Source organism: Aulonocara stuartgranti (genome assembly GCF_965226115.1).
Source record: "Aulonocara stuartgranti genome assembly, chromosome: 11".
NCBI classification, from domain to species: domain Eukaryota; kingdom Metazoa; phylum Chordata; class Actinopteri; order Cichliformes; family Cichlidae; genus Aulonocara; species Aulonocara stuartgranti.
In genome coordinates this window covers 31113819-31129593 of record NC_138947.1, presented here as the reverse complement: position 1 = coordinate 31129593, position 15775 = coordinate 31113819, and the positions used below count along the sequence as shown (strand labels likewise).

The 15775-nt window shown below is 40.5% G+C and overlaps 2 protein-coding genes across 5 annotated transcripts; both read right to left on the bottom strand.

Moving 5' to 3' along the window:
• Nucleotides 1-218: 218 nt before the first annotated feature.
• On the bottom strand, nt 219-4213 carry has1 (hyaluronan synthase 1). 3 transcript variants are annotated; one of them, XM_082552343.1, is made up of 5 exons: nt 4159-4213; nt 2760-3464; nt 2437-2662; nt 2189-2321; nt 219-2056 (listed from the first exon to the last, which is right to left on the bottom strand). In XM_082552343.1, exons 2-5 carry the CDS (start codon nt 3453-3455, stop codon nt 1381-1383), a joined length of 1731 nt encoding a protein of 576 aa, XP_082408469.1. In that variant the 5' UTR covers nt 3456-3464; nt 4159-4213; the 3' UTR covers nt 219-1380. The 3 variants fall into 3 exon arrangements, with proteins under 3 accessions (XP_082408469.1, XP_082408471.1, XP_082408470.1); XM_082552345.1 differs by having other exon boundaries at nt 2760-3347; nt 4159-4185; XM_082552344.1 differs by lacking the exon at nt 4159-4213 and adding an exon at nt 3631-3672.
• A 2894-nt stretch (nt 4214-7107) lies between these two features.
• On the bottom strand, nt 7108-8366 carry LOC309717037 (trypsin-3-like). 2 transcript variants are annotated; one of them, XM_082551245.1, is made up of 5 exons: nt 8262-8366; nt 7983-8136; nt 7620-7900; nt 7387-7523; nt 7108-7308 (listed from the first exon to the last, which is right to left on the bottom strand). In XM_082551245.1, exons 1-5 carry the CDS (start codon nt 8299-8301, stop codon nt 7159-7161), a joined length of 762 nt encoding a protein of 253 aa, XP_082407371.1. In that variant the 5' UTR covers nt 8302-8366; the 3' UTR covers nt 7108-7158. The 2 variants fall into 2 exon arrangements, with proteins under 2 accessions (XP_082407371.1, XP_082407372.1); XM_082551246.1 differs by having other exon boundaries at nt 7620-7882.
• Between the last annotated feature and the right edge of the window lie 7409 nt (nt 8367-15775).

Below are 15775 nucleotides of genomic sequence, written 5' to 3'. Positions count from 1 at the left end.
TCGCACCCTGAATTCATGCATTTCCAGCACAGACATTTGAAGACTTTGGTTTTGTGCTTTGTGAATTATGTGGGAATGTTAGAAATGTTCTTGTGTTATGTAACTTTGTGTCCACTTTTCTTTCATTTACCAAGTCAGCATTTCCATAGTTTTCCATTGGTAACATGAATTGTACCAGAGACAAAAGTGTCCATGATAAAACAAATTTATTTCGTCATTTCTTTTTCACATTTTCCTAAAAAATTCCACCATTACAAACAATTGCTAAGGTGATTCATAAAAAATACATATGTTTTCTCAAATTTTCTCTCCAACAAAGCATTGAATAAAGTGCACTGTACAAAATACATCCCTACTTCACTTTTCTTGATACAGCAAACAATGTGATACATTATTTAAGTCCTTCTTGATTCAGGTCGCAGTAATTTAACAGTTTTCTGCTTGTTTTAATTTCATACTGCAGTATATTATAACATTTATTTTCAAGTAAGCTTGCAGTGCTGCAGAAAGTTGCATCCAGGATCCAGTGCAATGACACCAACAATGCTGTAGAAACCTTACACACCTTTGAACTTGTTGTGTTGGTAAAATTAAAATTAAATTAAATTATCAGCATAGACATACACAAACATTAAAAAAAACCCACAATTCTGATAAATAAATATTATGCAAACGCATCACCTCCATTAACCTCAAAGAGAACCTCAGACAACAAAACATCTCAGTGTAATTTAAAAAAGAATACGTAACACCATCTCCATATAAAAAATTGTTTGTCTCTATATACAGATTTTTAATATTTTATTATTTTCATTCTTTTTCTGCAAAAGTTGATTCGGTTCATCTGGACGTAGCGTCTTCAGTGGGAGAAACATTTCGTCCCTCATCCAAGAGACTTCTTCAGTCTCAGCTGACTGCAGGTTTCCCCAATCTTAGAAACAATACTGTTCTTCTTCTTTTTTTTTTGACTCTCAAAAGAGTTTTCAGTTTATTTCTTTAGCAGTATTGTAGAACATCCCTGTCCTTCAGTAATGTGACACAAAATAAATACACATAGTCAGGTTTAAATTTGAATAAATTACTTTTGCTCTTCAGACTTAAGCTGAACATTCACTGTGTGATTTTTGGCCCCATTTTGAGACGACTTTTCAGTCGTGCGACCATTTTGGGGATCAGCCCAATTTTCTTCTTAATCGTGTGCCGTGCATCATGTATTAAACGAAAAGCGATTAACACGACTAACACGACCAGTGTGAGCACTCAGGTCGCATCACAGCATCGGGCCTTATAGTGTGAGACCCTGCATCGTGACCTACAAACTTCTAACCCCTGCGATTCAGTTTGAGCAGGAGCTGAATAACACACAGTGTATGCCCAGCTTTATACGTTCACTTTGTAACTTCCAGAACGCTTTCTACATGCTCTGTGGAACCACACAAAATAGAGGAACATCATAAGAACCCAGTAGCATACGTAGGCTACACAGCCATAAATAAGAAATCTAGTTTCCATTTTTTTAGCCTCAGTTGACCAGTCCTCTTTGCTCTCTTTGTAGATGGTGTAACCAAGTCCACTTAATAAAATGGCAGCCCACACCGACAGGGGAAGGAGTGGAATGTAGTTACCAACCATCTTACGCCTGCCCGATGTTCCCCAGCTGCTTTTGTTCATCGTGAGAATGGCAAAGTACTTAGCAGGCAGCAAACTGGTCATGTAGAGAGCTGAGTAAAGTGACATAAACACCATCACCATGTTTCTCCGCAGGATGCAGGCGTAGGCTGCTTTCACCAGCCCGATAAGCTGGATGCAGCACAGAACCCAGAGGATGTCCCACAGAGTGCCTGTCCAAAACAGCTGGATTATGGTGGCCGTGACAAAGAAGGGGAAAATACCTGATACGATGGACTCATAGGTCATCCAGAGATGGTGCTTGTGCCACCACATTGCATTGTAGAGCCACTCCCGGAAGTAAGATTTTGTCCAGCGAGTCTGTTGGTTGAGCCAGCGAAGGAACTGAGCGGGTGTTTCTGTGTAGCATTTTGAGCGAGCAGTGTATCTGAAGAAAGGGGGTAAAAAATAGACCTTTAGAACCTGCTTGTTTGATGTTGTAGGATCATTATTGTAGCTACTGAGCTTTGTTGGGTCCTATTATGTAATTTCTGTGCCTAATAATATCTAGAAAACATACTTAGTGGCATAGCCCATGCTCAGCATACGGTTGGTGAGATGCCTGTCATCACCAAATGTACAATGAGTTCCCAGAAACATTTGATTGTACCACGATTCCAGAAACTGCTGAAGGATATCATTTCTATACAGACCTGCATGAACAAGTACAAGAAATGACAAATTCAAAAGATGTTGGTTACAATGAGTTACATCAATGCTTTTAAGCCTTTAATATAATACTATTTAGCTAGAAAAGAGTTCCCTTACCTAAAGGGCCACTAATGCAGGACACACAGTTGAAGAAGGACTGGCAGGACCTTTCGATGTTGAAAGCCATCCAGTACCTGAGACTGCTCATGAAGCTGATGTAAGAGTCTTTAAGGTTGAGGATCATCACATCCCCTCCTACAGCCCCATACTTGGGATTACTCTCCAATACCTTGCACAATTCCACCGTGGCCAAAGGGTCCAGCTTCGTATCTGAATCACACACCTGAGAAATGAGACATAACGTCATTGAAAATTGGAAACATTTCATTTTTATTTTCATAAAAAAATAAGAAAGAAAACACTTAAGTAAAAGTAGATACCTGCATGTAATCAACCGATGACCCCAGGGCTTTAAATGCTGTGTACATCACCTCCCGCTTGCCTCCCCACTTCTGCATGATGCACACACATCTCTTGGTCTGGATCAGGCGCTCTACTTCTTTTCTCTGTGGATCCTCTCCTACCACATAATCAGAACCCCCTTTAATGCCCATTGCTGAGCCATTTTCTTCATCATGTTGGACCTGGGTGGGATCCCAGGTATGATAGTTGTTATTCCATACATAGTAGCCCGGATCCTGGTCTGCAAACACCTCTTTGAACATGTCCATCATATACTGGTCATCATCTGAATTCCCATCTATCACCATGATGATGCGCAGCAGCTCAGGGGGATACTTGAGGGCCCTGATTGAGTTCAAGCACTCTCTGAGATAAACAGGGTCCTCTTGGTAAGCCGATATAGTAAAACCGATTGTTTTGGTATAGGAGCATGGTTTTGTTCGAGATTTCATTCGCTGGTGCTCAACAAAGGCAAAAAAGCTCTGGACCAACACATGGAGTGAGAGTAGGAGTCCATAAATGCCAAAGGAGATGATGCCATACATGGACGACACCAGCTGATAGCCCTGAACGTAGGCCCACACCATCACACCCAGGACGGCCAAAGCAAAGACAAAAGTGAGGATGGCGCGGATTATTGAACCCAGCTTCTTCAATAAAGGTTTTAGCTCCATTTATTTCACCTAAGGAGACACAGACAACACATATCAGTAAAGTTTTAAATACAGTCAAGAAAGCTTGTCAGTCAAAATGTCAACACATTGCAGTGAAAGATGTTTTCTGTTTAGCAGCACATGACAAAAATCGGTTAAAGACTGAAACTTTTCTGAGCAGATCTCTTTGTCATACCTTTAAATTTATCCATTGGAATATACACAGACACTCAGACTGGGAGAAAAAGAATTCAGTGAAAACAACTGTTTTATGCAAAACGTTTGTGGGACTCATTACCAATCTACAGTCAGGGGTGAAATACACCACAGAATTTATCTATAATTGCACTGTATTAACCAGTGATCAAGTTATCACGGCTGATAATCCTAGAAGGTGTTATCAAAAGAACTGTGCCCTATTGTGCGAAAGCATACGGAAAAAAGTGATACAACATATATATGTATATAGAAATAACAATTTGCTGAAGTAACTGATCAGAATTTTTGTTTAATTTTAATGTATCTAATTCTATTTTATATATAAAACTTTCAATATAGGATAATACTATATACTATTATTATACCACTTAAGTCGAATGTTAGTTTCCAAGCAAAAACAAATAATAATAATAATAATAATAATAATAATAATAATAATAATAATAATAATAATAATAATAAGAGCATGAATAAAATAATGAAACCACATATTTTTTAACCCTACCTGATGTTAACACTGGCTTCATGTAGAATTATGTGATATCCACCCGGAGTTCTCTTTGTCTCAGAACTTGGTTTGAAATGCATGAGTTTTAAAGTGTAGTGTAGGAGAGGAGGGGGCCTCCTTTTTTTTTCACGCTCACGCAACCTCGCTGAGTCAGTCGTGCGTCAGGAGCAAGGCGGTGGTCCATTTAACGTGAGGGCATCACTGTGCAGATTGCATACAGCTGTTATGTTTTCTTTCTTTACCATGGAGATGTGTAGAGAGTGACCTCCGACCATGCTGCCGTTTGCTGTAAAGAAGGGAATTCCCAAGCTTCCCATTATAGGAGCATTTCACAGATGCTCTGCGGAGCAAAGAACCGACGTTTGGTGCGAACATTATTTATCTGTTTACTTATTGTTGTTGTTTTTTAAAAATATATATTTAACTCTTTTTTTTATTGTTAATGTGTTATAAGTGTAATCCAAAATGTCATAAATCTAATGTATGAAAAATCTCTAGCCGTTTTATTGTTGGTGACAATCAACTGATAAATGTAATCAGTCAAAGCCTATCAATGAGACCGATCTTAACTTCAGTTACAATGACAATTCATCTTACAATGATCTGCAGCTTGCAGATAGAAGCTTTCCATCCACTAACAGTGTAAAAACCATATCAGGCTGTTCGAAGCTGTAAGCTGAAAATCCTTTTTATGTTTTTATGTTTTACAGAAGCTGTTGTTACCGTGTGTGCAGCATTTTCGCTCATTTAAGGGTTTGTTCACAGTTAGATGTTGCCCTCTTGTGGTTCTTTTCTGAAACTCCACACGTCAAGTTAAAAAAAAGGGTTGAGGCTGTGATTTAAATTAACAATGTATATGATACCAGTTACATTGCGCTATGTTTTCATATTAAAAGAACCTAAAATACTAAAAAAACAAAACAAACAAAGTAAAGAAAACAGCATATGGGATCATAAAAATACAGTTGCTGTTTGCTTTAACAAGACTGCTAATGATGAATATTTGCAACATGTCATATTGACCTGCCTTTAAAATGAGGCTCCAAGGTGAGGATGTCTAATTTTGGTAAATGCTGCCAGCTCTCACTCCTCTGTGTGTGTGTGTGTGTGTGTGTGTGTGTGTGTGTGTGTGTGTGTGTGTACACTTGCACACACATGCACACACACACACTATACACACACACTATGTGACACTCACTCCTCTGTGTCACAACTGAAAACAGTCTGCCCTCTCTGAAGAAGAAAACTCTCCCAGATGATTTATTCCACAGCTGCCTACAACTCTTGATTTAAACATGATCACATCCCTGGAGAGTGTCTTTAAGGGAACTCTGTTGACCACTCATGATGGTCCACACCCTCTGAGCTGGCCGTAGCCATCAACATGCCCAAATAGCAGCCACAGGGACGTTGATGTCACGCAGGGAGCCCATGCGTGCTTAGGGCTGGTGAACAAGCTTCACTTAATGGTTATGTTTTTGAATCTTTCCAACAATGTGCTGCAGATTTATTGGTTCAAACAGAAACTTCTTCAAACAATGCTCCTGATTTAAACTTCTCCTAAAGTCCAGCTGTATATGGCAATACTTGTGTGCCAATGTCTCATATGATACTGATTTATGATATCAGTGTATGCATTAAGCTGTGTTTTTATGATTTTGTCAGTTCAATTTATCATCTCTATTAAATGTTTTTGTTATTATATATTAAGATGGACACATTTAGAGTTCATGAAAGCTTTTCACATGTTACTTTTATTCCACTCAGCTCCTCAGTTTTTTTCCTTTGCTTCCCATCCCTTTTCATAACCGAGCTTATTTGAAAAGATCATGGCTAAACTGGTGGTTTCTTCTATCATATGCCTGACTAATCCTTACAGTTACTGATGGTTAAACTGCATTAGTTTGTGGCCACATCAAGAATGTGTCCTCTAAAGCGCACTGCAGAAGGATGAAGATGCCTTTACCAACCTGCCATAACCTCTAAGTAGCTCATAAACATGGTTTCTGGGGTTCCAGATGGATTCAAAACACAGACAGCTGTGTTGCCAGAATAAACATATCGACCAGGATCATGCTTTCTAAAAAACATGTCAGCCCCCACATGCCATGTAGCATTTGTTTTATGGGGGGGGGGGGGGGGGGTGTTGTAGGGAGGCTACGAGGAGGATAAAAGTCCTCAGAAACCTTGTTAGGTCCCGGTCTTTATGTGGTGGTCAAGCAAGTGCCTGGTGACTCACTCAGCTGCTCTGCGCCACACCCAGGAAACCGAAATCCACTTAAATCATTTCAGGATTTTCTAATCGAGCATTCCCATGTGTGCACCTGATGCTGTGCTGCTGTGACAGATGCTTACTTCTTTAGCTGATAGCTTAACATTAACGCTAAACCGATACATCATGAAACTGACTGTACCACATTTGCAGCAGCACTCTACTATAATCAGTGATTATGGAGAGTCGCCCTGTGTGCAACATGCTTTACAGTTTCAACCCACAGAGAGGAGTGTGGCGGCGTATTTTGCTCTTTGTGATTTATTGTTGCCTGACTTTAAGTGCTCGGTTTGCTTCTTAACTACTAAGACATCCCTGAGCATGAAACTTGGATGCCTATTCATTGTAAAGCCATTTTGAATCAGGGCTTGTAACTGCAAATGCTGTGACGGCATGTGAGGCTGCTAGATGTGTCACACACTGCATAAAATTCCTGCGTGACATCTTGATTTACGGTCTTACATACTAAAGTTTGAATTACACACAAGTGGGCTTTTCAAAGCCAAATACTTTGGACACACTTGTTTTAGCACATTGCCTGTCACTTTACTGCTAGGTAAGGTCTAAAAGAGAACTCGTATGTCTGGGAAAATATTAAGCACAAGGCAGACACGTGTTCTCTTTTTAGAAACTTCAAATGACGCACAAACAGACATATATGTACACACCACACATCATGTAGATGACTTTACTGAAATTAACCAGCTGGCATGAATCTTTTCTGTTCATTCAGATGCCATTGTGTTCTTAATCCAGGAAACATAATTGCAAACTTTTGTGTACACCCCAGGCTTGTTCCTCTGTGCACAGCCGTGCCCCCATGACACAACTCCCTGGAGCTCTCCGTCGCACATCAATGGGCCCCCTGAGTCACCCTGGAGTTAAAATAAATGATTTTTCAGTGGTTCAACCTTTTTATCACGGCGCATAAACATTTCCTGTTTTGATCTTACCTGGCAGGAGTCCTTCCCTCCCTCCAGATATCCAGCACAGATCATGTTTTCAGTAATTTGGAAAGGATATGCGTTAAAGCAGGTGTCATCACTCAGGAGAGGGACCTCCAGGCACTGCAGCTTATCTGGGTATCTTGCTGCAAAGACACAAACAGATCAATATCTTTAAAAATACCTGAGTTGACTGCCTGTTCAAGCAACACAGATAGGCCGTATAGCACAGTTTAACTTACAGCCCTCATCGCTGGGACGAAGATTCCCCCATCCTGAGACCTGGCACACTGTCCCCTCACTGGCACACCTTGAAGGAAGCACAGCAGGACGCACGTAGCTGCTCAGAGCGGCAGGTCGACTCAGTTTGATCAGCATGATGTCGCTGTCCTGTGTACGGGAATCGTAGTCAGGGTGGCGAATAAACTCAGCAGACATGATGTGCTGTTCAGTCCCATCAGGTTCCCAGATGTTGTGCTCCCCCAGACGAATTTCTAGATTTGAGCTGAAAGAACAAAGCCCACTTTGAGAGTTTCTTACACCCGACTTCATTTTAAAGTTTAAAGCTGCTTGGATTCAGGCTTGATGGGGATTGTGTGCCTTACTTTGGTTTGCAGTGTGCAGCAGAGAGCACCCACTCATCAGAGATAAGAACCCCCCCACAGAAGTTGTACCCAGTGAAGAGTGACACTTGGTAGGGCACAGAGTTCTTGGGGCACTCATATCCTCCAACAATCTTGTTATCTCCTTCCAGCGCAACTGTAGAGTAAAAAAAATACAATTAAATAAGTGGCAAAATCAGAAAATTATTTTATCAGTGATTCGGCATCCTATCCTTAACACTTGAGTGTTCGTCATTTGAATCTATAAATTAGATTTTATACCTGCCCCTCCAGAGAGAATCAGGAGAAGGAAAAGCTTCATGCCTTCTGTTTTTCTCACTGGCAGATCAATGTACCCTAATTCTCCTGGTTTCAGGTATTTCAGTCCCTCTTATCTGTCTTTTCTCAGGGCCACCAGAGGCACGCCTCAGACACTAAACAGGTGTTACATTTCCCCAGTGATACTGTGCTTGAAGTACACTATATAGGAGAAACAAAACAGCAGTTCAATACAAGTTAGAACATAGCTTGGATTAGGAAACAATGTGAGTGCTACACTTTACAGTGTGCATTCTTGTTTATTTCCTTTGTGCTGCATTACGTGAGCATGTTTAAAGCTCACTTTTGCCTAAATACATTTTCTTCACAGAACAGTCATGTGACATTATACTTTTTATTGCAGGTTTATCATAAATTGAATACTTTACATGACATGCACTGCCTTCAAGTGACCCACAGAGTGACGTCAATGGAAGTTATGACTGTGCATGTGGGTGAAGCTCATGTGGTTACAGATGCTCACGTACCATTTTTCAGCACAAAGACAGCAAAAAATGCATTTAAAGAGAACTAAGGTGGCAATATTTAACCTATAAATGTTAGCCTTTTTCATTTAAGGTAGAATAAGAAATTTGTTGCCTGGAGATGAGTGTCAGGGGGGATTTGTGACTGAATGACAGCAGCAAGAGAGAAAGGGAAGGTTTACAAGATGGTAGTGATATTATTATTGCATCTAAGGATAATAGCTGCATATAGGACAGAAAGAACTGCATTATCCTGCTAGCAGAGTTTCAGATCTTTGCAAACATCTGGACAGACAGCACGCTAACACAAAGTTAGCAAAGGAACCATGGTGTGTGGTTAGGGTTGCCAACCGTCCCTTAAAATACGGAATCGTCCCGTATTTCGAAACAAAAGTACACGTCCCGTATTGAGCTAATAAGGGACGCACTTTGTCCCGTAATACAGTGAGAATCAAAAGTAGTCTATAACTTTTAATGGAATTAACGCTTTGTTTGAAAACATAATTCCCAGCCCCTCTCCTGCTTTGTGACCAATGAGCTGACAGCACACTTACGAGTATGACAATTCAGATTACCACTCATCTCATTGGTCGAGGAAAGGTCGCTTACGGAGAAAATACCGGAAGACAACAAATGACCACAACAAGAAGCATGGCCAACAGGGAAACAAACGCAGACACTGCGGTGCAAGTCTCGGACGACAGTAAACCTAAAGCTGGGCAGACACTGTGCAATTTTTTTCAGTCACGTTATTCAGCTCCTGCTCAAACTGCACGATTGACTCGCAGTTGGTAGGTCACGATGCAGGTCTCACACTATACCGCCCGATGCTCTGATGCGACCTGAGTGCTCACACTGTGCCTCCATAAAATGAAGGTTATAACAGAAAATCTGTCGCGCTCTCTCTCTCTCCGTCTTACACTCACACACACACACACCACCACCATCAACTTTGCTAAATTGCTAATGAAAAACATGATCAGGCAGCTGTGATTGAGCAGCAGTGTAAATCCAACTATTTTCACGGTTGTTGTGGTCGTGATAATTTTGTGATGCCACATCGAAAAGGCTCGGATGAGCTTTCCAAAGTTCTACAAGTTGTGCCTCCATCGCTTGTGTCCAGATCACACGCTGCACAGCCGTGCTGCTCCATCTTTTACACCAACGTTTACGTGTTTGCGCGCGAGCAGTGTGAGCGGCTGTGATGAGACCCTCACGAGCGATTGATGATCGGGAGCTGGTCGTGAGGTGTTAATCACTTCTCGTTACCCCACGTATACTACACGACGCACGATGAAGGCCAAAATCGGTCAAAAATCGGCTCAAAATGGGCCTAAAACCGCACAGTGTGAGCCCAGCATTAGAGCAGCAATGTTTGTTCCCCTCAGAGAAAGGGAAGAATGGGAAAAGGAAAACACCTGGCTGGAAAAAGTTAATATGGGCATGTGCAGTGAATATCAGCGCTATGTGGCCAGAAGTGTGATAATATAATTTATTTTGTGTAATAAACAACTGCAAGAATAGATGATTACAACAAATAGATGACTAATACATAAAAGTAATACATAGATGAATAATGATGATGAGTTAAGATGCGTAATCATGGGAGCAAGTGGGTTTACAAACGGGAGCAGCTGATTAGCATTAGAAAAGCTGAAATAATACCTCAACTGAAGCCAATTGTACTAAATGCACTAAATGTGCACTGTTACAAGAATGTTTTTCTTTCTATTGTTTTCTATTATTTTAAGTTAAGCAGGACAGAGTGCTTTTAAAGAAAGATTTACTTATATTCTCAAAAGTTAAGCATGACAGGCTTCTGTTTAAGAAGGAGACCTGTTTTACTGTGTTAATGTTGTCATTTTGAGCTAAAAATAAATGGCTAAATGATCATTTGTTTCACATGTGTTCATATCACAAAGAATACACATCTACTTAAATCAAATTCAAGTCAAATGGTTAAAAAAATAATTTCACACACAAAAAAAGAGCTAGAAAATTCACCACACTGGGAAGGGTGAAGACAATTGGGTCGCCCGGCCCTGGCCACGAGGTGTCCCTTATTTATTTTTCAGGGAGTTGGCAACCCTATGTGTGGTGCTGGTGTCACAACTGAAGAAACTGAGTGTACGCAGACGTTTCCACACTAGCATCACAGTGACAATCGCTTTGAAGTCCCTTTGAGCTGCTTTTCAACTTTGGTTGGGTTTTTTTGTAAGTTTTGTGGTCACACATAGACCCCCAATAAAGATCAAAGGTGTGTCCTCATTAGAAAACGGATTGTGTTTTGTTTGTGGGACTGGTTATTATGTTAGAATGCATTTCAGGTCATGTTACAGAATACAGAAGGTAAAAGTAATCTAATAGGTAGTGTACCAAGTAACTTTCTCTGGGGAGCAATTAAGCAACAAACACCATTACTTTTAAGAGAAGTAGGCCTATAAGGAATGTGTAATACACAACTTTTATTGAATGATGATAAAACCCCACTTCACTACTTCAATACCCCAATGTTGGTAGTGAAGGAGGACGTGCAGAAGGTTGGTGGACAGAGAAAGATTCTAGCGATCGGGTGTAATGTGGGCAGTTGGCCTCTAAAGGAAAAAAGGAAGAAGAACAAGTAGAAGAAGGACTGAAATGTCACCTTTTGACCTTTAAAGTATTCCTTTCATCTCTTCTTTTTAGTAATATCTACTAACACAGCAAATTAAAGAAGTAAATCTAGAAAATGTAAAGTAATCCTGTCTTGAAACTGTACAGAGTAGAATTTTCTGGCACAACTTCACGTACTTCCATCAAGAGACACAATTACAAGTGCTGCTGGAGTATTAAGCTCTTGATACACAGTCTGTCTGGTTCCTTGGGAAATCAGTGAATCATTTTAATCTGTCCAGTTTAAAATATTAAACAAAAATATTAAGCCAACACTGCTGAGTCATAATTTCACAATAGAGATATACTGAAAAGCACAAAGCTCTGTTACTCATGTGTGAGCGTAGGTGTTTATCAGCACCAGACAGGAAAACATTGAAATGTTAGGGCCCATTTACCCAAACCCTGTGATTATACACTTAAGGTTAAAATATAACGCATTCCCATCCAGCACAGGCAGGTTCTTCACCCTGTCATTGCTATGAGACACTCGCATAGTCTGCTTCACTCCTCGTCCAACCTGTATCTTCGTTTCTTCTTTTTCTGACTGGAAACAGCTGCTTGGTTCTGCTGGTAGACTTACTGGACTTACTCACCAAAGTCAAAAACACATCAGGCTGCTTATCTGTTCCCCGATATGAGCAGCACTTTACCTCTTCTCGGTCTAGATTTTACAAGACCTGCTGACAAATTTCATCGCAATATCAAAAGAAGTTACAACACTGCAAGACATCACAGCAACCCACAGTGGTATTTATTAGACTAAGTCCCAAAGTCGCTGATTTAACTGTTGGAAAGTTTCAAATCTGTGACAGCCTCACATATGATAGCCAGATGCCTGTTTAGTTGCACATCTGCAAGACATCATTCAGGATGTGATCAGCTGGATGAATTAAGTAATTAAGAAAGGAAAAAAAAGTTCACTGCTGCTTTCTCTGCAGCCTAAGACTGTCATTGACCTCCAGTTATTTCCAACACCGCAGCATCTGTTTTTCCACATTTGCTACCCTAACGCTTGCTTAGATTATATGGAAAGCATAAAAACTTCCATTTATTTCACCATCTGGCACTGCCTGCATAACCACTTCCGGTTCCCCTAATCCCGTTCCACTTTACCTCAAAACACTCTCAGACGGACAAGACAGAGAGCACTGTGTCAGATCTGTATGACTTATGCAGTGCCATGCTTGTTTTCTGTCAGACAGAGCTGAGGTTGAGTATTCATATTCACTAGGTCTGCTGAGGGGGACTGCGGTTTAAAGTGGGGACGAATGTAAGGAAGTGGTTTTGGTTACTGAGGTGCAGCTTTTTTCCCTGTGTGTGGTTTATTTGTGGAAAAAAAAAAAACATTTCCTACCCTTATGAGCAAAAACAGTTGGCACGGGTTTTGACTCAAAAAACAAAATTCCTGACCTCTCCGCACAAGTGAGATGAGGGTTTGATTTCCAGTCAGCACCGCAATAAGATCAACAAACCTTTGAGGTTGCAAGACACAGCAGATTCCCACTGTTTGTGACTTTATGGCAGTGTAATGGAGGTGTAGAAGTTTCAACACTTATGTTCCCCCGTGAAACAACTCGGGAATTTACACATTCCTCTTTAGAGTTTAGAAAAGTTGCAAGGTCACACTGTTTTGCACTCAAAAGCAAAATACTGGGTGTATTACAGTGACGCTGGAAGCTGCAGTATGTCATTAGTACTTCACTATCCCACACACAAAGGCGCACACATGCACAGACAGGGAAAGATACATGTATAAATGTACATATATGTTTGGTGTGCCTTCCAGAACAGTTGCTCACAGCTGCTGTATTAAATAATAACCCCCCTCCCCAAACTTCAACAGTGGGCATCACACTCTGCTAAATCTATATTCTCCTTAAACCTCCACTGGTTGTTCTACACACCCAAATTGGTATTTGTGTGGCATACACATAATTGCAGGTTTGGTTGGTAAATCAAGCCTTGGGCTCTGAAAGCTTCCCTCAAACTATAGCCCTGAGATAGCTATTAATATCCTCTACAGACTCTAGCAAAATGCTTTGCCTTAAAGTTCTGTAACAAAACAGCACAGCAGAAAAATGGGGAAAACACACACACACACACACACACATTTTTGCAGAAAAATAGTGGATGCATTGCTCAAGAGAACCGTGATAAAATTAAACGCTGTCTAGACTTCAGCTAAAACAGGCATGTACTTTAGTTTTGGAGCTGAACAGCTTAATGTTGTGTTTAAGGGAGATGAAAAGATGCGAGCAGTTTCCTGTAGCTAATGGAATGAGTTTGGTCCGAGCATCAGGTATCGCTCACTGGGGATTTTTTTTTTACTTGCTAAATATTTATACACTCTGCTAGAAAAAGACAAAAAGAAAAGAAAATAGACTCATGGGTCCTCCCACACACTCAAATCAGGGTGTTGTTCTGAACACACGCAGCGACTGAGAGCACATACATCTTCACATACACGCACACATGTAGTGTTTCTTCCTCCCTCTGTCCCTCCCACAACTTTCTTTCATTTCTTCCTCCCCCTCACATCTGGACTTCTGGCAGGATCCAGTTCCTGTGTGATGTGTGTACATTAGAGGGGGACCCAGTTTCTGGGTTGGGCAGGTTCTAGCAGAAGTTTGAACTGTGTGAATCTGATCTGTGCAGGAGTTAAAACTCGTTGTGCTTTACTGTGAAAACAAGTTCACTTATTATAACCACCATTGTCTAGCTTGATGTTTTCCTGAATTATTAGTATCATCAGAGTTTCTTTTGGTGCTACAAATATTTGTTTTTGGGAGGGTATTTCAGGTTGATTCGGAGGATTAAAATCCGCTAGCAGCCAATTTAGAAAACGGTATAGCTGCAACTTTAGAGTTAGGCCATGTGAAAGGTGAAGAGACAAAGTATTGATGCTCACACGATGAGCTCCTAAACATAAAACACAGATGTAGAAATGTGTGGATAGCAGAACAACAAAACCAAGAGTAGCGGGAGCCCATGTGGGAGGAAATATGAGTATGAATTTAAGCTCAGATGAACATCCCCCACCCCAAGTGAAAGGTAGGGCTTTACTCGGGGGATGTGAGACTGATTTTCATTGTCTGTGGCTAAAAGTTCCCTAGATCCACCATCTTGAACTTATTATATATATCTACTATTCAGCCCTCTTCTTCCTGAAACTTGATTAATTGGATATTGTCATAATTCAGTTTGATGGTCCAGATGTGGTTGATGTAAGCATAGAAAATAAGGTAAACTGATTTAAAGAATGACTGTTGATGAGTTCTCAGTTCTCGAAGCTCAAGAGTCACATAAAGTACAACAGAAAACACATAAAGTGCAAAGAAGAGGAACGTGCCAGATAGATGTCATGAATGAAATTGCTCTGGATTACAGTTTAGGTTTGCTCCAGGGTAGTTGTGTGAATTCCTCTTTTTTTTAAGGCATGTGATCAGGTCTAGAGTTGATTGCTGGTCCCATTCTCTTTTTTTTTTGGCATATACACTAAATGTAAAATGCCTCAGAAATACATGGATTTCAATGATGTGTGACCAAAAGTGTTGCATCATATCCCAGTGTGTTTAACTTGAAAGTCCATCCAAAATTTACAAGTCAACAAACTGAAGTCTACTTAACAAGTAAAAGTTTGCTTATTTGATTCTAACAAGTTTATAACTGAAATATCCAAAATGCTTCCAGTATCAGGTTTTTTCTTTTGTTTGTTTTTTGCGGGTTGTTATCTACAGAAGCGCAACAGATACTGACAGATGCTGGAAGGCTGGAGATGCATATACCAACATGCAAAGATGTCAAATCAGTCAACAACACAGAGCAATTACACTTAACCACAAGCAAACATGAGCTCAACCTACGCAGAGAAAAACACATTACGCAGCAGGAGCCCAGGTGGGCGTATGAGAAGTCCAGGCTCCACTCCTTCTCAGGTAGTCATTTCAACAACCCACAATTTATACATTTAGTTGTTTGGTTACTCAGGGTTTTCACTTTTGGAGTTTCCCGAAGAAAAATGAAGACAATTGTGGCAGACATTTGAAGAAAATCTTGCAGAGGCAGGAGTTTTAGTGAAGCACTAGCGCAGTTCTTGCGGATTAGAGCATCATTTTGACTGTCGTGTTGGATTTAATGTGTGCAGGCAACACATTTAAACTCACACTTAAATCTCCACTCTGCGTGGACAGATTTAATAAGTCATCACTGACAAACTGCTGGTTTAGCACTGTGCATTAGAATATGTTGCGATGCATGGAAATCAAAAGTTCGAGAAGTTAATTTAAGTTCATTGTCGGTGAGAGTTATGGTAGTTGGAGGGCGGGACCTCAGCACCCC

Bases quoted from the DNA above. Each gene is read 5' to 3' on its own strand.
- has1 (XM_082552343.1), bottom strand. From the start codon at position 3,455: ATGGAGCTAAAACCTTTATTGAAGAAGCTGGGTTCAATAATCCGCGCC. The intron at 2,322-2,436 runs GTAAGGGAACTC...TTGTTCATGCAG, and splicing joins CTGCATTAGTGGCCCTTTAG to GTCTGTATAGAAATGATATC. The intron at 2,057-2,188 runs GTATGTTTTCTA...CCCTTTCTTCAG, and splicing joins AGCATGGGCTATGCCACTAA to ATACACTGCTCGCTCAAAAT.
- LOC309717037 (XM_082551245.1), bottom strand. From the start codon at position 8,301: ATGAAGCTTTTCCTTCTCCTGATTCTCTCTGGAGGGGCAG. The intron at 8,137-8,261 runs GTATAAAATCTA...TTTACTCTACAG, and splicing joins GATTCTCTCTGGAGGGGCAG to TTGCGCTGGAAGGAGATAAC. The intron at 7,309-7,386 runs GTAAGATCAAAA...TTTTAACTCCAG, and splicing joins GAGGGAAGGACTCCTGCCAG to GGTGACTCAGGGGGCCCATT.